Source organism: Grammomys surdaster, unplaced genomic scaffold, assembly GCF_004785775.1.
Source record: "Grammomys surdaster isolate TR1022 unplaced genomic scaffold, NIH_TR_1.0 62, whole genome shotgun sequence".
Taxonomy (NCBI): domain Eukaryota; kingdom Metazoa; phylum Chordata; class Mammalia; order Rodentia; family Muridae; genus Grammomys; species Grammomys surdaster.
In genome coordinates this window covers 249,435-270,570 of record NW_021604564.1, presented here as the reverse complement: position 1 = coordinate 270,570, position 21,136 = coordinate 249,435, and the positions used below count along the sequence as shown (strand labels likewise).

Here is a 21,136-nt window from a genome sequence, read left to right as displayed (position 1 = left end):
GCACCAAGGACACGGTGACCACAGGACTCACAGGGGCTGTGAATGTGACTAAAGATGCTCTTCAGAGAGGCCTGGACTCCACCAAGTCAGTGGTTATGGGCAACAAGGACATGGTCACCACAGGGGCCTTTAATGTGTCTAAGGGGACAGTGCAGACAGGCATGAAGGAGACTGACTGTGTTGGAGTTACCAGTACCATGTACATTGCTAAAGATATTCATAAGAACACAGACACTACCAGAGACACACAGTCTACTGGGCTTGCTCATTTTGGTGACGTAGCCACCCATGCCATCCTCACAGGTGTTCACACAATCCCGAGTTTTCTCTCTGGCTCTCATTCCACTATATGTCATGAGCCTAGCCATCACAGGGACACCAACCAAGGGGTAGGACAGGCTGCCCTGACTTCCACAGAGGTCCTGTGCTGTGAGACCAATAGTTTCTCAGACACATCCAGCTTGGGGCATGTCACAGAGCTCATAGGTGCGACCAAAACCCTTGTGTCTGGTATGGGTTCATCTGCCCACCCAATGACCAGGTCTGTGGAGGAGTGTGGTCAGCTGGCTGCCACAGGATTTGCTGCACTTCGTGATGAGTTGAGAGGGCTGGGTGATATCTTCCAGCCCATGACAGCTGAGGAACAAGGTTAGTGCCTTTGCCTTTCCCCATCATGGGTCCCTAGGTTTGGTGAGACCCCATCCCCATTTTGGGTGTCTCAAGGCACCTTTCAGATTGAGTCTCATTCATTGCCTTCCTCCAGCTCATCTGGCGGCCTCAGAGTCAGGGCCCCGAGTACTCTCTGCCGACCAGGGAAGCTACTACATCCGCCTGGGTGACCTGGTCCCCAGCTTCCGCCAGCGGGCTTTTGAACATGCCCTGAGCCACATACAGCACAACCAGTTCCAAGCCAGGGCCACACTGGCCCAGCTCCAGGAGGCCTTCCAGATGGTAAGAGCATCTCTGGTCCCCACTCTGGACACTTCCACTCTGGTCACCAGCCAAGTGCCCAGTGGGCTAAGCCACCTGCATGCAAAGGGAGCTGAGGGATGGATGTACCAGCATCATGTAGTGAGCTGGGTATGTGGCTGCAATCTGTGAAAGGGTAGTGTGGGTGACCAGGCTCTAGCAGGGGGTCTTTCCCCAATATCCCACCCACCTCCCGAGTTATGTTGGGCATCACAGACACAGAAGCCTGATATTCTCTGTCATCTGCCCACCTCCTCCCTGGTCACAAAGCCCTGCTGTCCCCTAAGGAGATACTAAGGGAATATGGAAAAGATAAAGACAGAGGTATGGTGGGATGCAAGGTGGCAGATTCCTAGGAAAAGAGCACGGTGAGAGTAGTCAGGGGACAGAAAGGAATCAGTGTGGACATGTGGAGGCCAGTAGTGGGGTGGCAGATGAGTGGGCAGAGACTACCTCCTGGCATTCCAGATGGCCTCATGGGGACTCCGTGTTTTGCACTACATATGGAGGAGGTTTAGACGCGAGATCCAGGTACAGCACTGAGTGTCCCTAATCCTTCCGGGCCAACCCCCTGTCCTGTGGTTCTTCTTCCAGACAGACATGAGCATGGAGGCTCCAGGTGGGAAGCTGTGCAGGGACGTGAGCTTGCACACCACAGCGGAGCCTACTGGTAGCCATGAGGTGGGTGTGGCATGGGCCTTCCTTCCCACTACCCCTAGTGAAAGCCCCATCCCTCCTTACCTCTCTCCACCTCTGCAGATGCCGGCCTCCATGGCTCAGGACAGGCTGTGCACCCTCGCCCATCAGCTCCATGCAGCTTACAGCAGCCTGGCGACCAGCCTGCAGGGTCTGCCAGAGGTGCAGCAACAGGCAGGGCAGGCACGGCACAGCCTCTGCAAGCTGTATAGCCTTGTGTCTTCCAAGGCAGGTACTGAGCTGCAGGCAGAGGAGCTGGCCCAGAGCAGTGCTGCTGTTGCCCAGGCATGGCAAGGCCTGGAGGGACTGCTCGATAAGCTGCAGCAGAGCCCTCCACTCAGCTGGCTGGTTGGACCCTTCACCTCAGTGCCTTGTGACCAGCTGTAGGCACCTAAGGGCTGGGTGGCTGGGATGCCCAAGGACCATGCTGTGACCACAGCTGGCTGTACTTCCTCAAAGCTCTGGACTGAGCAGGAGCAGAAGGTCCTGGAAAGTGAATTTGAAACCAGCCACTGCTCCTGCTTTATCCAAGAACCAACGTCCCCTCCTCCAAACTAGCCGCCGAAGTAAGCTCCTACAGCCGCTTCTGATTCTTAGTAGGGAATAGAGCTGCACAAAGCCACAGACTGACATCGCAGGCTGCTGTGGGCCTGACTCAGGCCTGCTCTGCTGAGAAAAGGAGAGTCACACACATCACTACATGGAGACTAGACTGAGTGGACGGGCCCAGCACGGCTCTGAGTAGCTGTGGCGTGTGCAGCACATGGCCTGCAGCCTAGGGCTGAAGATGGAACTGAATGGGGAAATAGGCAGGTGATGGCTCATCTCCCTTGCCCCATGCACCCAAGATACAAGCAAACAAGATGCTGGGGCACAAGGCACTGCCTCACCAATAGGCCAAGGCCACAGCCCAGCCCTCCCTGAACCCCAGCAGTGCTAGTGACCCCAACCTCCCAGCTCCTTTATCTGCACTCTTGGAAAATTAACAGTCTCCAAAAACTTCAGAGCTGGGCCAGCTGTGGCCAAGGAATGCCATGACAGAGACAGCCAGGGACCTTTCCCTGTCCTTCTGCCATGTCAGCATCTCGGTGACACTAAATGCAGCCACTGGCAAACATTGGGCTCAGAGCCTACAGCTAAGCCTTTCAACAGATGGCATGAGCCTCATTACATCATGTCCAGTTATTGGTGGCTATTGAGGCAGGATACACTGGAAGCATGCACCCAACTTGTGAGCCCACTGGGAATACAGAAGAGTGGGGAAGGCCCTGCTGAAAGCCACACAGTGAGAGGAGGCTGGTATGCTGTGGACTGCAACACTCAGCCCAGAGGCCGAGCTGCCCCAGAGGCACTATGCTGGTCTCACCTGGGGGTCTCTGCACAGCTGGTGATGGACCTCTCCTCTTGGGCTGTCCTTAGTGTCTGCTTTACTTATGCTGGTAGAATTGGCCACTCACTGCAGGAAGAGCTCTGCCAGCCTGTGGGTATGAGCCCTGCCCTGAATCAGGTCTGGGCTCCCCATACTGCTCATGGTGGCTAGCACCTAAGCCCTATGTCAGGCACAGTGCCCTGGCCCTAGCCTAGCTGCATTTCATATCAGGACACCAAACCAATAAAAGCTGTTTCTTTTTCATTACAAAATTCTTTATAGCCATTTCATGTCAATTGAAATCACAGAACTAGGCAGAAAAGCCCAGGCCACAAATACAAACAGCGCAGCACTTCCCTGGGAGGCTGGGGATGGACATGGCACCATGGCCACAGTGGCTGGGGCTCAGCTGTCCTCATTGTCATCATCGGCAGACTCAGAGGCTAGCCGTGTCCTCTCATGGTCCTGATGCTCATTCCCAGGCCTTGCGGGGTCAGAGCTGTCCTGTGGGCTGCTGGGGGCGTAAAGAAGGTTGGTAAGCACGCGGTGCTTTTGGGCAATTGGGTGGGTGGGCAGCCAAGGAAAGGTGACACTCATGTCAAAGGCACCTGTGTCTTGTGTGGCCTTGCTGACCCTCCCCAGTCCAACTGTGGCTCAGTCTGGTGGCCAGTGCTCATGTTGGTTACTGGAGGGCCAACCCTAGAGAGTTAGCAGGAAGTTCTTTCCTAGAGCACCAACAGCTGGAAGCATGGGGTAGCCTAATGTGGGCCAATATCAGAGTGTTGGCTGGCCCCAACAAGTGGCAGGGGTGGGGTGAGGGCTCCAGTATGCAGGGAATGCACCTGATGTCCCAGGGACTCACTCATGCAGCTCTTCTGAGGAGCCACCCCTGGGGCCATCCTCTGAGTCCTGCCCATCTTCCTGTGCTCTGTCTTCCATGTTCTCCCCCTTCTGGGATGCGGCCTCACCATTCATAGGTGCTGACCGATCTAGGGAGACATAGGGTCATTATGAACACACAGCTTGCCTTTCATTAGAACCCTTCTCATCCAGCTGTGGTCAAACTTAGAAGCAGTTCAAATGCATGTAGGTGTTATGGCACAAAGAACACTTCCAGCACCCCATTTCTAGCATCCAGTGGGGCTCAAACACACTGTGCCAGCTGCCCCAGAATGAGGTTGGGTCTGGCAAGCTTGCTGGGGACAAACATGGCACTGTTCCCCTGCCCTCTGGCCTGGTGCAGGCAGCCCTCACCGGTGCTGGGCTCATCCTCTGCCAGCTCTCTGGGAGCCTGCTCCCCCGGCTGTTCCTCCACCTTCTCGCCATCGGCCCGTTCCTTCTCGGCTCCAGCCTTGTTCACCTTCTGGAGAGCCTCAACTTTTGGCCCCAGGACCCGCGACTTGAGCCGGGTGTAGACCTCTGCTGCCTTCGCCATCACATCCTTGTTGGCCTTGTACCGGCGAATCTGGCCACCAGGAGGCTAGGCTTAGCAGAGCCAATGGCTGTGCCCCTGAGACCTCCCCTTAGACACCACCACCATCTCCTAGATGCTTTGCCCTGGTGTCCTGTGCTATACCTTCTTCAGTGTTGCTACCACATCTGTGTTCTTCTGAAGGATCTGAGAGGTTACCTGCAGGGTCCCCAGTTCTTCCAGTGCACTCAGACACCTCCTCACATCCTGCAAAGCAAGAGTGGAGGGAAGCCCTGGCTGTCTCCTAGAATGTTGCCTGCTGTTCCCAGGGGAGAGTGCAAGGCAATCCCTGGAGTACTATGAAACCCACTCCTCCACCCAGGGGACCCTGCCTCATTTTCCCAAGATTTCCAAGGAACCAGTAAGGAGGTGGCTGAGGAAAGCACCCATCTCAGGACAGCGTGGGGCTGTGTAGCAGGCATCTTACTGGGTTGTCAACCTTCAGTGCAAATTTGATCTCGCTGTGCAGCTTTTGCAGTCTCTCCTCTACAGAAGGTTCTGGGCAGGAGAGATGCTGGGTTGAGCAGGATGCTCTGATCCCAGGTACAAGGTGGCCCAGACCCTCCCACCACCACAGGTCCACACTGGAGCCTTGAAACCCAGTACCATTGCTAGAGCTAACCTTTCTTCTTCTCCCCCTTCCTGTCCAGTGAGAGACCCTCCGACCGCTTCCGCGTCCGCTCCACCTTCACAGGCCTATGAAGAGACTCCTATCAGACAGGTTATCTTGGGAGGCCCAAGGTGAGGAGAGTCAGGCCAAGGGCCTGGGGCCCTCCTCTGCTTCTGTGAAGATGAGGAACATCTGGCTGACCTTAAGAAGCCCATTGAAGCCGGGCGGTGGTGGCGCACGCCTTTAATCCCAGCACTTGGGAGGCAGAGGCAGGCGGATTTCTGAGTTCGAGGCCAGCCTGGTCTACAGAGTGAGTTCCAGGACAGCCAGGGCTATACAGAGAAACCCTGTCTCGAAAAACCAAAAAAAAAAAAAAAAAAAAAAAGCCCATTGAACATATCACACCCCCTGCTGTGTGGCCGCCACACCACACTGCTGATGCCCATGGGCAACTCTGATTAGCAATAGTTGGGAATACACTTAGGGAACAAATATGAGCTGCATTTCACCACTTGTAGGTGGAGTTAAAGCTTCTGGGTGCTGTAGATACCAGTTGGATTGCTCTTTGGGGTTCTGGACATTGCTTCTGGCCTCTGCCCACTATAGGCCAGCAGCTCCTAGTCTGATAGCCATATGTGGGCCAGGAGAGACTCCTACAGTAAGTCAGGGGCAGGCAAAGTCCTGAGGCTGCAGCCTCGAGGGTTGGAGTCCTTGGATGGGTATGGCTCTGAGGCTAAACTCATAGGTCCAGGGCTCAGGACAGATGCTGACCTGGCTCGTGGCTTCTCATCTGGCCGCCCTCTCTTCTCCTTCTGCCCAGGCTTCCTTGCAGACTCTGAGCCTGGCAGTTGGGACTTCTTGGCCAATTTCTTCCCCTACAGGGAGCAGCCAAAGGACAGGTTGCTGCCTCAGAAGAAGTCTGTCCCCTATTCCCATCATTTAGTCTACAGAGCTGTGGCCTTGCCACCCTCCACCCAGCATATTTGGGCAATGGCTTCCCTGGCCTTTACGAAGTGTGAAGTACAGCTCTCCATGTGAGAGACAAGCTGTATACTCAGGCAGAATCCTTGACTGGCTACCCCTACTTTCTAGGCCTGAGGTCCTGGGCTCTGTTACCATCCTATCTCCAACACCTATGATGAGGCCCAGTACCCAGCTCAATAGACTGGGGTCCAGGGTCAGTGTCTGGGGCTTCAGGTGAAGAGGGGGCACTACACACCTCTTTCCCAAGCTCCCCCTCGGGCTCTGAGTCAGAGGAAGATGGTGTGCCCCGGCCCCGAGTCTTGCGGCTACGCTTCTTCACAGGCTCCTCGTCCTCCAGCTCCTCCCCACTGCTGCCCCCACGCTCTGCCCGCTCCTTGCGCCGCTCCTTCTCCTCCCTCTCCTGTTCTCGAAGTCTCCGGAGCTCTTCCTCCTGCTCCCGTCGCCTCCGAGCCTCCAGCTCACGCCTTCGCTCCTCATCACGTCTCTTCCATTCACTGATGCGGTCCACCTCACCACTGTCACTGTCACTGGGATGGAGAGTCTATCAGTGGGGATCCCAGTACACTCTGCGGCCCCCATATCACTAGGTGACACCCACCTGTCACTGCTGGAGGTGGAAGGTGGTCGTTCTGGCTTTGGTCTCCGCCCTCGGGGCTTGGGGGGTGGCTTCTCAGCTGTGGAAAAGGAGGGGTGACCTTCTCTCCACGGCCTCCCAGTGCTGCATCAAGGCTGGTTCAGGCCTTACCTGGCTTTCTGCCTCGAGGAGGTTTCTTGACGGACACATCTGAGTCTGAGGAGGAGGATGAGGAGGACGAGGAGGAGGATGGAGACGGCTGTGCTGCAACCACAGGCTCTTCCTTGGCCCCATCCGAGTCGGCTTTGGAGTCTGAATCCGAGGCTGATGGCACCTTCTGGGGACAGGCAGAGCAAGTAGGGTGCCAGAGCCCAAATGGAAGAGGAGCCACACGGGGTAGGTGGTGGGTAGGGGGTGTGTGTGATGGCAAAAGTGGCTGCATTTCCCAAGAGATACAGTTCTGTACCTCGTCCACAGCAGAAACATTGGGCACCCTGGTGGCTCCTGGGTAACAGGACCAGGGATAAGCCCAGGGGCTTTCCACGGCAGATGTGCACTGAAAATCTGCATAGAAGGCCCGACCTGCTTTCTCCCTCATATTGTCCAGTTCTCCCACAGCAAGCCACAGTACAACACTCACAGTCCACATCACCATACACATGGTCACAGATACACACACACCTGCACATGCACAAGCAGCCTTGTAAACACACGTCCTCACACTCCCAACGTGTACACAGCACACATGATCCTTTATGCCACAACATTCCAGCAGATAGGACCTGATTTTCAGTTGTGGTAGTGGGGTCCCCTGGGAGGAGCAGCAGTGACCCACAGGCCACAGGGGCATCACCACATACCTGGGTACCCAGGCATCACTGCCATAAAAGGCCCCTCATGATGCCAGTGGCTGTTCAGGACCTGGGGCACAGCACTCTTACCTTCTTCTTACGTCCTCCCAGAGGACCCCGCCGTGGCGTCCGGGCCACTGTCTTCTTTTCTGGGGTAAAATCCTGGGTGGAGAGACAGGAGTGTCAGGGGTGCTGGCTGCCATGCCAGGCTGTCCTGGAGGCTGGTGTTTGCTCACCTGGTCACTGGTCTTTTCCGACTCAGATGGGCTCTCAGAATCCTCTTCCGATGGGGACACACTGGCCTGATCCAGGTCGCTGGAAGCTTTTCTAGCTCGTTTAGAAACTGACATCTGGAAGGCAGGGTCAGGCTGGGTCAGCAGCTAGACATCCCCGGCTCCAGATGGGACCCTCCTGTGTAGCCTTGAACATGCAATCCTTGTGCCTTGATGCTCCTTAATTCTGGGGTCATGACATGAGCCACACACAAAGGCACACATAACCGTGGGTCCCACTCCCAGGAGCTCCTTATCCTTTGAGTGGTCAGAACTAGAGAAGGAAACTTGGGGGCAAGTGCTAGGGGCTGGAGAGAATAGTGTCTGACAGGGCTGGAACTTTCATGGTAAGGACTGTACCGCAGAATGCCTCATTTTATGTCACAAGCTCTCTATCAAAAAGAAAATCACAGAGATATAGACAGACAGACAGACAGATGACCCCAGTAGGACTGACAGGCCCACAGAAAGAACTATGGAAGAGGCAGTGCTGCTTACTATGGTTGAAAGGTACACATCAACGTGGTCAAACAGTCTGTAAAGAACCGGGATCAGCAGCCAACGCATCTACTATGCAAGCCCAAAGTCCTATCATTAGGATCCTTGTGGAGAACCTCCATCATGGGTAAGAGCAGCAGCTCCATGTTAGAGTACTGGTTGCATACACAGGCTCCATGGTTCCTAGCATCCACATGATAGTTCACAACTGTCTTGTTTACACAGGCATCTGCACTCATGTGCACCCTCTCCCAAGGCACAAATACATATACATGAAAAAAACACATTCTAAAAAGGGGCTGGGGCTTGAGCTTCATCACTGGCTACTGTCAAGAGGATCTAGGTTTGTTCCCAGCTAGCACAGGCTGCTCACAACCATCAGTGACTACAAAGTCGGGAGTGGCTACATACACCTTTAATCACAGCACTAAGGAGGAAAAAGAGGCTGGGATAAAAGTTTGAGGCCAGCCTGATCCACATAATGAGTTCCAGGATAACCAGGGCTACATAGTGAGACCTGTCTCAAACACACACAACTCTGTCCCAGGAGATCAAATACCATCTCTGGCTTTGGGTATCAGACATGGAATAAATGAGGTGTTCAGACATAACTGGTGTGCAGGTAAAACACCCAGATGTAGAAAATAAAAACTGCCCTACCCCCAAAACATAACCAATCAAACAAAAAAGCAAACGCATATCTGTAATCCAGAGCCAGGGAGGCAAAGACAAAGGGTCCCCAGGCTTGCTGGCCATCTAGTTAAACTGATGAGGAGCTCTCAAATGCAGACAGGGAGAGACTCAACCTCTGGTCTCTCTACACACAGACATGTGGACTAATCTCATAATCATACAAAGATTAAAAATGCCATGGAGAGTCAGGCCCCCTAAAGTAATCAACTTCAAGGTATCTGAATTTTACCTCAATTCTTGTTAAAAATGAGTACTAAGGCAGGCACATGGTGATGCATACTTATGACCTCAGCACTCCTAGAGACTGAGGCAGGAAGATTACAAGTTTCAGGCCTGATTGGGCTATTACACATTGAGGCCCTGTCTCAAAACAAACAACAAAAACAATTCCTATAGAGAAGGGCTGGAGATGGCAAGGGGCCACCAAGGGGACAGGTTTCTAGTAGCTACCCTCTTTACACTACCTTCAAGACTGGTGTCTTCCGCTTCAGGCCACTGTGATCACTGCTCTTGTCAGAGTCGGAATCGCTCTCCATCCTGTCACTGGTGGTTGTGGTGGTCACAGCTGTCACAGTCATGACTCTCCGGGCTTCTTTGTCCTTGTCCGCGTCGCTGCCACCACTCAGGTCAGCTTCAGGGACCTCACTGTCAGAGGAGCTCACCGGCTGGGGTTGGAGGTGACAGATGTGTCACCAAGGGGCCAGGATAGACTTCCTAGCCCCATGTTAACTGGGCAGACAGCATCCAGCGCTGGGAATCCAGGCTCACGGTCTGGCTGCCTCGCTCATGAGTTGGGAAACCGAGACAGTAGGATGGTGTAGGTAGGAAGATGTAGGAGCAAGTGCTTTGGCTCTGTGCCTCAGTTTTCAACTGAGCAAGGGAGAGATCACAACTTTTGGCCTCATGAGTTTGCTGCAGGTAGCACAGAGCTGTCAAGTAAACAGGTAGCATGCAGAGCACAGCAAGTGGTAGTAATTGTGGGTTTTGTTTGTGTTATGTGCTACTGGGAACTGAATACAGGGCTTCAGGCATGCCAGGCAAGCACTCCCTCACTGAGCTGCAACCCTGGGCCCCTCTTTACTTCCTATGTTAGATAGGGTACTGTGAAGCCTGGCTGGCCTTTAAGTTGTGCTGGGAAGACACGCCTGCCTCAACAGGTCTGGCTTGGCTCTATTTCAAGATATTACAATTGTGAGAAGAAGCCAGCCCCAGAGGCACTGCTGAACCTGCCACCCTCACAATGCCTGCTTAGGCAGCAGCTACAGTCCAGCCACATCACAAGCTATGTATGACTTGACTACAACTTGGCCTCCTGTCCAACCCAGGAGCTGAGAACCTAGGAACAGGCAGATCACACAAAGCTGCTAAACACAGGGACTAGAAAGACAGTGGGGACTGAGAAATGAGGAGCTGCTGTGAGGACTGTGAAGTGAAAGATGTGTCCTAGGACCTCAGAAATGCCGGTCAGAGGTAGAGCAGGGTGAGCAAGATGCAGCTTACAAGGGTTACAAGGGACTGGAAAGCAAAGGGAACAGGCTGGAATGGCCAGGTTGTAGAGAGAAATGAAGGTGATGGTGAAGAGACTGAAGATGATGCTGTGGCTAGCTCACACACTAACTTACTGAGGCTCTGAAACCATTGGCCAGGTGGCTCAAGAAGTCTCAGGATGCAGAGAAAATCTGTGAGCTCCAAACATGTTGAGTCCCCCTCATTCATCCAATGCACACTATAGAGCACCTACTATGATGACAGGTAAAAGCCATGACAACAGTAGACCTTAGCCACACTCAGAACCCGTCACTGTAATTCCATATAACTGCGACCTGAGGATAAGGGGTAGGGTGGTGGCAGTTGTTGATTTTTCAAGGACCACGAATGGAAAGAACTCAAACTGCCACCAATTAAGGAGTGAAAAAGATGTGGTACAGCTAGAAGACAGTGAACATAGCCAGAGACAGTGAACATGGCAAGTATGGCCAATGCTGTTACTGTGTAGGCCTAAAATTCCAGTGTGTGGCAAGTGGGGGCAGAGAATCAAGGCCTTCCCTGGATATTCTGTCATTCTAGGCCAGCCTGGGCTATACAGGATGACATCCTTGAAGTGTGGGCCTGTCTACAGCAGATAAATATGGGTGGAAAAGCAGAATGCCAAGGGCAGGCACTCAGGCACAGCACTGTGGCACTGTGGGGTGGAGAGTGCTGCAGTCACATTGAGGTGAAAGCTGGAGCAGCCACAAATACACCAACACTGTTAAACAGGAACTGCAGAGTGTACAGTTTACAGTATGACTTAGGGGTGGCCAAACGTTGCTCTCCTGCTACCAGCTGCTGGATCGCATGTGCAGCTCTGACCATTCTGTTTGCTTTGGGGCAAGGTCTGTCTATGCAGCCCTGGTTGTCCTGTAATTCACTGTGTAGACTAGGCTGGCCTGGCCTTGAACTCACAGAGATCTACCTGCCTCTGCTTCTAGAGTTAGGGAGAGGACTCAGCTGGTAAAGGGCTTGCTGTGTGTCAAGCCTGGTGACCTGAGTTCAATCCTCAGGATGCAAATGGTGGAAGGAGAGAACTGACTTCACAAGCCGTCACCTGACCTGCACAGGCATTATGGCATGCTGGGGCCCCATCCCCACATACATTCTATTGATGTGATTTAAAAAAAAAAAAAAGACAAAAATGAACTTGGGGAAAAAAGGTTTATTTTTTCTTACAGCTTGTTCATCATCCAAGGGACCTGGAGGCAGGAGTCGATGCAGGGGCCATGGAGGGTGCTTCTTACTGGCCTTTTCTCTAGGCTTGCTCAGCCTGCTTTCTTATAGAACCCAGAGCCACAAGCCTAGTGGGTGGGCCCTCCCACACAAACTATCAACCAAGAGAAATGGCATAAAAACATGCCCCAGGCTAATCTGGTGGGGAGGTTTTCTTGACTGAGGAAGGTTCTTCTTCCCAAGTGACTGTAGCTTGTGTTAAGCTGACATAAAACCACCTAGCACAACTGACCTCTTGTTAACTTGACACACAAACACATCACTATTGAACCTTTCTCTTTCCCATAGTATGACAATATTAACACCACAATATAAACTAAATAACTTTACAAGTACCAGTCTTTAAAAATTCAAATACTTCTAAAGATTAGTTTTAGCAGGGTGTGGTTTCCAAAGTCTTTAATCTCAGTCCTCAGAGGCAGAGGCAGGTGCATCTCTGTTTTGGTTTGCTTTGAGACAGAGTCTCTCTATGTAGCCCTGGCTGTCCTGGAACTCATTATGTACATCATGTTGGTCTTGAACTCACAGAAATCTGTCTGTTTCTGCTTCCCAGGTGCAGGTTTCTCCAGGGAAACCCTGTCTTAAAAAAACAAAAACAAAAGTGGGAGCAACCAAGTCTGGCTAGGTGCTTCTATTTGAGTTTGAGGCTAGCCTTGTATACATAGCAAATTCCAGGACACTCAGAGTTTCATAGTGAGGTTCCACTTTCTAAAGACAAAAAAAAACCCAAAAAAACAAAAAACCCCCCAAAACCTCAAAAATAAACAAACAAAAAATCAAAACACCAAAAAACAAAAACCCCCAAAACAAAAAAAAAGTTCAAAGTTTCTCTAAATATCCAAAGTCTCTCAAATGTGGGATTAAATAAATTGAAATAAAAATAAGTTACACTCTTTCTTACTCCAGGAGAGAGGAAGTAGAGCAGCCAGTCAGATCAAAGCAAAATCCAAGTCCAGCCATGCACAGCTCAGTATATACAGTTAAGGGGAGACTAGGAGACTTTCAAGCTCTGGTTTCCAAAGGCCTGGGCAGCAGCTTCCCTGGCTGTCATCTGAAGCACACACAGCTTGTCTCCTAGTCAGCTCAGGCCCACTCCACTCCATACTTGCTGTTGTTCTTGGTCATCCTATGCCACTGACATCTCTAAAATACTGGGGTCTCTGCAACTGGGCTGTGTCTTCAGCAGTGGCCTCTTATCGGTTCTTTTCAGGGACGCTGATCCTGCTACATGGTTCCAAGGCTTCAGTCCTGGGGCTTCTACTGCAACTAAGGCTGCACATTCACCACTGGCCTCTCCTGGTGCCAAGCCTCAGCTGCTCTTCAAGTCTTTTTCAGCCTTCAAACCAGCACCAGCTAGGTGACTTACATATAACTAAGTTTGACTGCCAGTACAAGATGCAAGTTTGATCCTTTGAACTACAGCCTCTGTGTGCTAACCCTGAAGAATCTCTTCCCAGATTTTGCCTCAGCAATGCTGGTCTCTGTCACCTATGATTCTTAACTACAGCATTGACTGTTCTCACAAAGCAAAGGTTTCACTTTACTGGAATGGGCCAATAGAATAATCCTTAGTATACTCTGAACACTTTCCTTTAAACCTTCAGAAGGCAAGCCTCCATCGTCTGCATTGCTTTCAATATTTTTATCTTCCAGATGCCCATAGAACAGAACAGTCAACTGAGCTCTGCACACTCAATGGATTTCTCAGCCCAAAGTTCTCAAAGTTCAAATGCCATCACAATCCTCCCTAAAACATATAGTTATGACTGTCATCAATACCCCACTCCTGATACCAATGCGTCTTACTTAGGATTTCTATTGCTATGATTAAAAAAAAAAAACCATAGCCAAAACCATAAAGTTAGAGAGGAGAGGGTTTATTTCAGCTTACAGCTCATCATCCAGGAAGTCAGGATGGGGATTCAAGGCAGCAGCTGATGCAGGGGTCATGGAGGGGTGCTGTTTACTGGCTTCTTCACCATGGTTTGTTCAGCTTGCTTTCTTATTGCACCCAGGACAACAAGCCAAAGAGTGACATCACCCACAGTGAGCTGGGCCTTCCCATGTCATCATCAATCAAGAGAATGCCCACAAGACAAACTGTTGGGGACATCTTTTCAAGTGAGGCTCTTCCCAAATGATTCTACTGTGTCAAGCTGACATAAAACCAGACAGCACATAAAATATAACTGTAAATCTTAAGAACCTTGTATTTAAAGAGATACTTCCTTGGGGTGACTGCAGTGAGCATAGACAGGAGATGGGGGCTTACAGAGGCCAGGAAAAAAAAAAAAAGCTATGGAACAGGCCGGGCAGTGGTGGCCTTTAATCCCAGCACTTGGGAGGCAGAGGCAGGAGGATTTCTGAGTTTGAGAACCAGCCTGGTCTACAGAGTGAGTTTCAGGACAGCCGGGAAGACACAGAGAAACCCTGTCTTGAAAAACCAAAAAAAAAAAAAAAGCTTTGGAACAGGTCCCCAGAGAACAGAATCAGGAGACCAGAACAGAGAGATGAAGAAGTCCAGGTCTCCCAGGTGCTTGTACCTGAGCCCAGGCACATAAACTCACACTGCAGCAGGGAAACACAGGCCAGATCTATTTGTTACCTACCATGTGGGAGGCAGACACAGTAGGATCCACAGTCTGAAGTTACCTTCAGCTACATAGAAAATTTGAGGCTAGCCTGGGATATGTGAGATCCTGAGACCTGGAGTGAGCATGCAAGACCTCAACATACAAAACAGTGCAGTGAGTTGGTGACCTATACATCCCAGGAAACGCTCTATTAGCAAACACATCACTGGTACCAAGAACCATGTGTGCATGCAAATGAATGTGTCTGAGACAAGGTCAGAGGTAGGCTTAACAACCAGTTTAAAACATATGCTATCTGTAGGGCCAATCACAGGACAAGTGAATCGGGTCTGTCTATTTTCTGACTAAAGCTGATGGCATATTCTCAAAGAATTTCTTAAATTGGGGAAAATTTGTCATAAAGAAAAGTGAGAAACAAAAACCAACACTAGGTAACACTCACATCAAAACAAAACTAGCACTCACATGCTGTCTGATAACTTCAGTGCCAAGGGATTTGGCAGCCTCTTTTGGTCTCTTCAGGCACCAAGCACCCACACAGCACACTTATATACATGGAGGCAAAACACCCATACACATAAAATAAAAATGAATATATCTTTAAAAAAAAAAAGAAAGCTGAAAGCTTTGTATGGTTTTCAGTGAGGTAGAAAGGCACTGCAGCAGGATGGCTCGCCATAGAACAATGCTCTTTTTGAATATGAGGTCTGTATTCCTGTGTGACTTGTAAAATTAAGCTAAATTTTTTAGGGAAAAGAGACAGGTCAACTGTAGCTAATCTTTTACTACTTTGTGGGTTCTTCTTTTTCTCACTCTGTATCTCCCTTCACCCCCAGCTTCACCCCTATTACTAGACAGGAGAGAAACAAGGATAGAGGGAGGCACAGATAGGGAGAGAGAACCCTGAATCGACTTTCTTTCTTCTTGTTTCTTCTTTGAGCAAGACTACTAAAAACCACAACCAACACCCCACCCTCCAAACAGCCCTGCCCCTCGGGCCCTAGCATTTATATACACCCTCTAAAAAGTTCCCAGAACTCCAAACGTAACACAATCGCAGAAACTATCTGCAGCTGGCAAATCCATTTCTGTGTTTTTTTGTTGTTGTTTTGGTTTGGTTTTTTGAGACAGGGTTTCTCTGTGTAGCCCTGGCTGTCCTGGAGACTCTGTAGACCAGGCTGGCCTCAAACTCAGAAATCTGCCTGTCTCTGCCTCCCAGGTGTGGGATTAAAGGCGTGCGCCACCACTGCCCGGCTTGGTTTCTTTCTTTCTTTTCTTTTTTTTTTTTTTCACAGAAATCAAAATTCCAGAATAGTCATTACACTCGGTTTCCCATAAAATCATGCTTCTGAAGGCCTGTGTATACACTGTCTGTCCAAAGTATCTATCTTGACAATGCTTAGAAGGACCATTCTAGGGTGGCACAGGAATTATACCTCTCCTTCCTATTTGTTTGACTCAAGGTATCAAGGCTGACTCTGTACTCTAATCCAAGAGAGGCTCCTGTCTCACCAGCCCAGAATGCTGGCATGACAGATCCATCTACAGTCCACACTCATGTCCCCTTGAGGGCACACTAGGTCATGGAACCACAGGACAGCCAGGGGCTCTCAGAGCTTCCAGCCACTCTGTCTCAGAGGCATGTAGATGGATGGCTGGCTCCAGCACTTGATGTTTGAGTTTTGTTTCCTTGAGGGCTGCAATTGTCTGCATGGTGCCCACAAGCCATGGGTGTTCAATAAATATTAAATACAGTGATAATTCACCAGCAGGAAATGGGCTCAGGATGTGTAACTAGAGAGCATTCAAACTAGTGCCAGCAGAGACGACAGGATCTTCTTCAAGATCCCCTGCCCAGGAGAGACACAAAAAGAGCTATTCTACTCTCCATACATGGTACAGATGACAGAAGTAAACTGTCACTGGCATACAGTGCATGTTCCCAGTCTCTTAACAAAGGCAGCCAAACCAGAAATGCTTGGGAGACACCTGCTTGTGTGAACATTTTCAAGGCGAGGACTCAAGGGTCCAGATCAGTGTCTGATTCTGGTCTTGGCAGGTATCAACACAACTGTGTCTGCTGCTCCCCTAGGAGATTCCTTCCAGCATGAGCCAGTTGGGGAAAGAGAGGCACTTGACTACCTCAAGAGTTCACGTCCAACAATTACCAGATTCTATGAGAAGACTCCAATTTCTACTGGTAAAGCCAGGGTTGGGACTAACACTCATCAACTCCCGCTTTGTTCAACAAACCCAGGTGACCTTCACCAACAGCAGGCTTTGCCTTGTTGTGATCACTCCCTTTGGCCACCTCCCAACTGGATGACCACCCTAAGCTACTTTGCCACTTCTCATTAAAACCTTCGGAGCAGGGACTGAGGCAATAGCTTAGCCAGCAAAGCACCTATTATTGCACACACAAACACACCAGAATTAAGGTTCCTAGCATTCCCAGAGATGCCAGGCAGCCCATTTGTGAGCCCAGGTACACAGGATACAAACAGGGTATACTTTGAGCTAACTCAGCCATCTGAGTGAGCTAGGGGTTCACGAAAGATGATGGCTCAATATGTAAGGTGGAGAAGGGTCACGGAAGACATTGATATCAGCCTCCAGCCTGCAAAGACATGCATACACATGGACATGCATACACCACACACATGCAAACAAATACTACTAGCACCCCAAAGCAGGAGTAAAACAGAGTGAAGGACCCTACCCAGCCCAATACCCTCCACTCTCATCTCACTCTCCAACATCCACACAGGCAACTCTCTCTACCCTTCTACAGTGGCTTTCTATTGATTTCAACTTCTAATTTTAAATTTTAGAAATCATATTTGTTTAGTGTAGGCATGTGTGAAGGGAGGCCAGAGAGTAACATATAGGAGACAGCTCCCTTCCTACCATATGAGTATTAGGAAGGTGCTCAGGTCATCAGGCATGGAGGGCAACCATGTGCTGAGTCTCACCAACCCCTCTCTTCAACTTTTCTAAATTTATTCTCTCTCCAGAAATTTCAAGCCAGGCTCTTGGCATTATGTCCCCTCTCTGGCCAGGAGTGCTCACATTCACAGACAACTGCTTCCTCTACCCAATCCACAGCTCAAAGTCCAGGACAGAGGAGGTGCTAGTTTCACCTTTGAGAAGCATCTACCAGCCTTGTAACACTCTGTTCAGAATCCAGGCTCATCCTTAGATGGTGGTCCCCACCAGAGACATATGTGGTAATGGCCTGGGGAGCCCCTAGAGTGGAGTGAAGCAGACCTATTAAGCATTCTGTAGGGCCCAGCAACACCCCAAAGAGCGAGCCAATCCACAGCATCTACAGTACTGAAGGAAAAGAGAGAGAAACCATCCTGAAAGTTTCTGAGGAAGCCTTGGCCCCAGGGGCCTATAAATGCTCCACTGCCCACCTGTGCCCAGGCACTCACCGGAGGTGCACTGTAGCTGGCGTGGGGGTTGTTCTGAATCTCCCAGAGCCCCTCATTGAAGCCTTTTCTCTTGTTGGGCTTTCCGTACTTGTCCTTGCACTTGTCATAGGGGAACAGGTCCTTGGGTCCCAGGAAGGCCCTAGAGGTAAGAACCATAGGCCAGTTCCAGGTGAGCCAGGCCACCCTGGGAAAGGAGCCAGTCTGTGGGTGAAAACCTGGAGGGGACACTTACGTTTCATGCGTTCCAAAGAAGAAGATGGGGTATTTGTTGGGTGGGGGCTTCACGGCACCATCAGCAATGTCATCAATCTGTAGTAAGAGGCAGGCTGGTCAGAGGGCTTCAGGTAAAGGCCAAGAGGCAGCTTTATCCAGACCCAGAAAACCATCCAGTTACTTGGGGGTGGGGGAGAACACACCATGGGGAAACACAGCACTTTCCAAACAGAAGTCTGGAGGTCTGAACTCAGGTCCACTAAGCTATAAACTATCTCCTTAGCCCTTTAATTTGGAATTAAATTTTTTCTTTTTAGACAGTCTCACTATGCAGCCTGGTTGTCCTCACTATGTAGACAAAGGTGGCTTGGGGCTTGACTTTCTCCTAAGCAACGGGGACGGGGAGCACAGCCGTGCCTGCTATGAAACTTGCACTTATGTGCACACTGCTAACCTGTCTGCCACCCACAGCAATTCTCTTTCCACCAAGAAGAAAGCTGGCCTTTCATACACGTTCTTAAGGCGAGCCAGGCCCAGTGTGGTCCCCTGAACCCCCCTCCGGAGGTGGGCCTAGGTTCAGCTTCTCCCCTCTCCCGGGATTTGCCAATGACTGCCCCTCCTGGAAAAAAAGGTCTGGTCTGCTCTTGTCCCAGAGGTAAATCTGGCAGCTCCAGCGATGAAGAAGATGGGCGGTGGGCTGAGGGAGCCAGGCCCAGGGCATCCCGGAAGTCCCACCCTCTTTGTGAAAGCCCATGGGCTCCAGCAGCTGTCAGTCACCTTCCCACAGGATGCTAGCAGCCCCTTCCCCTCCAATCAGGTGCTTGGAACTGTTCTCTCTGTGCTGGAGAAGGCTAGGAAGGGGGAAGGGACAAGAGCTCCATAGAGAACAGAGGTAGACTAGGGAGGGCAGTGGCCCCTGTAAAGTTTTGCTCCTCAGTCTCAGTGGGTTTCCCAGAGCTTACCGACCCACCTCACCAACTCCTGGGGGATTGCTGATTCTTCCTGGCCTGCTCCCCAAACATCATCCCCCTAGTCTCGTTGGTCCTAGTAGTTCAAACTCTGGTCCCTGGTGGCTAGATGCAGGATACCAGATGCACAGGTATCCTCAAACCTGCCTTGCTGAAGACTGCCAGGCTGCTTCTCCCAACGGTCCCACACCTCAGGAACCTATGGGCCCACCTGGTCCTGACCTCTAGGAGTTACCTCCTGGGCTGGTTCCCGTTCAGCTTGCGCTTTGGCATCCCCATGGCAACTGCCTGTCCTATGGCCTTCTACTCCCACCCCCATGCAGTCACAGCCAATCTAGCCCCTGTACTAATATGTAGAGGCAGGAAAACTGTTTCTATGCAACTGAACATGTGCACCAGGACTTGCAACGCCAGCCACCATCTGCACAAACAAAAATTCCTTCAGTCCTGACACATGGATGCAGCTAACTTCAGCCCTGGAGTAGCCTCTGTCGTAAGTCCTGGGGGCAACAGAAACCTTTGGGTCCCTGTGTATGTGCCACTTTTTGCCAGGGCCAGAATTCTACCACCTGCACACCCAGGCTCCAAACATCTACACTCCTTGACCCCGGCTTCCTCAAACAGGAAACCCTAAAGCCTCCTACCTCCAGCCCAAAGCTCCTGTTCTCTGGTGAGTTACATCCAGCCCACTGAGTCTCTTTAAGGACCGGACTCCAGGTCCCCAGAAAAGCTTTCTTCCAACCCTTGCCCTCATTTAGGTCATGGAGATAAGGTCCCTTTCTCTGGGGCTGCATCCTGCTCCCCCATTCATCACGCGCAGCCTCTCTGGGAGAGACTCTCCCCATCATTTGATCCTTCCACCCCAATCCCAAGGTGCCCACGCACCCTTCGAGCCCCACTACACCCCTCAGGCTCCACTATCCTGGGATCCTCTAAACGCAAAACTCTGGCACACTGGTCTCTCAGGTCCTGGAGGAGGTCAAGGATAGTACCGCAGCCATTCTCTGCAGGACTGTGGGTCTCTGAGACTCAGGACCTCACCATGCAGGTTACTCAAACCAAAACACTGCCACACCTCAGTTCCAAAAGACCATGGGTCTCAGGGCCAGGATCCGGAACCGCGGAATACAAGTCCCTCAGACCAGGAACCTCCCCGAAGACACTCCGGACCCCAGGCACTGTGGTCCCGGAGGAAGGAGATTCCTTAACTCCAGAGAGCCACAGCGCAGCTACCTGAGCCCACAGCCCCAATCTCTCCTCAGCCTCCCCTCGGCCTCCATTCCAGCCTCCCCGCGCGCGCCCGCCCGCGGCCCCTCCACCAACTCCGCCGGGCCCGTCCACTCCACGCGCGGCCTCACCCGGGCCGGCCAGTGCGGGTAGCCCTTCATCTTGGCAAACACCAAGTCCCCGGGCTTGAAGGCGTGCGGCATGCTTTCGGCGGAGGCCCAGGCCGCGGGAAGCAGCAACGGCGGCGGAGGGAGGCGAAGCTAGAGGCGGGAGTCGGACGCCTAAGGGGCGGAGGCGTCCGCACGGGCCGCCGGCCGGCGTCTACTTATTGGGTTCGGCACGGCCGGAAGTCCCGCCTTCCCTTGGCTATGGGCCGCCGTCGCCGTCGCTCTTGACCACAGAGACGCGCGCGAACCAATAGAGGGAGGGGTTGGATCAGAGTTAGTTAACGGGATTGGGTAACGGGGCAGAAGTCAAGGGCGTGGATTAGGAGCCAGTGGGTGGGGCGGAGGCTGTGGAACCATAAAGACGAAAGGTTTAAGCGGCTACAGGGTGGAGCCTAGAGAGGAATCATGGGGCGGAGCTTATCAATTGGGGACTACTCAGGGGCGTGGCTCCCAGTCAGGATGTGGGGCGGGGTGAAGGGCATTACATGAATTAGACGCTTAGACAGGAGCGTAGATAGGGAAAGGGGGCGTGGTTTAAAGAGCCATAAGAGGCCAGAGTAAAAGGAAGACTGAAACTAATAACAAGCAGCCGTGGGGCGGGGCCTAGTGAGGACGAGACATACATAACAGTAGTCAACAGCCCATTGGAGTCATCCCCACGAAATATAACCAATCAGCGTAGAAGACAGATTAATGACAGCCTTCCAGAAGGACATCAGTGCAACTATGAAGCCCATTGGCTATCGCTCGACCAATGCTTGACAGGAAGACAAGTTCAAC

General features: G+C 51.5%; 2 protein-coding genes across 5 annotated transcripts in view; one reads left to right on the top strand and one right to left on the bottom strand.

Moving 5' to 3' along the window:
* Positions 1 to 3,044, top strand: part of Plin4 (perilipin 4) — a 7,248-nt gene extending 4,204 nt beyond the window's left edge. Inside the window, 4 exon segments of the mRNA XM_028762541.1 lie at positions 1 to 648; positions 764 to 951; positions 1,564 to 1,650; positions 1,729 to 3,044. The exon segment at positions 1 to 648 is cut by the window's left edge and continues 534 nt beyond it. Of these exon segments, the coding sequence (XP_028618374.1) occupies positions 1 to 648; positions 764 to 951; positions 1,564 to 1,650; positions 1,729 to 2,052 (1,247 nt within the window). The 3' untranslated portion in view covers positions 2,053 to 3,044.
* Positions 3,045 to 3,287: 243 nt separating this feature from the next.
* Hdgfl2 (HDGF like 2) lies at positions 3,288 to 20,519 on the bottom strand. 4 transcript variants are annotated; one of them, XM_028762462.1, is made up of 16 exons: positions 20,321 to 20,519; positions 18,014 to 18,090; positions 17,782 to 17,920; positions 9,452 to 9,652; positions 7,761 to 7,874; positions 7,615 to 7,686; positions 6,845 to 7,010; positions 6,698 to 6,773; positions 6,335 to 6,626; positions 5,887 to 5,990; positions 5,128 to 5,201; positions 4,933 to 5,003; positions 4,611 to 4,712; positions 4,289 to 4,499; positions 3,897 to 4,023; positions 3,288 to 3,548 (listed from the first exon to the last, which is right to left on the bottom strand). In XM_028762462.1, exons 1-16 carry the CDS (start codon positions 20,390 to 20,392, stop codon positions 3,440 to 3,442), a joined length of 2,007 nt encoding a protein of 668 aa, XP_028618295.1. In that variant the 5' UTR covers positions 20,393 to 20,519; the 3' UTR covers positions 3,288 to 3,439. The 4 variants fall into 4 exon arrangements, with proteins under 4 accessions (XP_028618295.1, XP_028618316.1, XP_028618310.1 ...); XM_028762483.1 differs by having other exon boundaries at positions 3,288 to 3,545; positions 6,845 to 7,007; XM_028762477.1 differs by having other exon boundaries at positions 3,288 to 3,545; positions 20,321 to 20,475.
* Between the last annotated feature and the right edge of the window lie 617 nt (positions 20,520 to 21,136).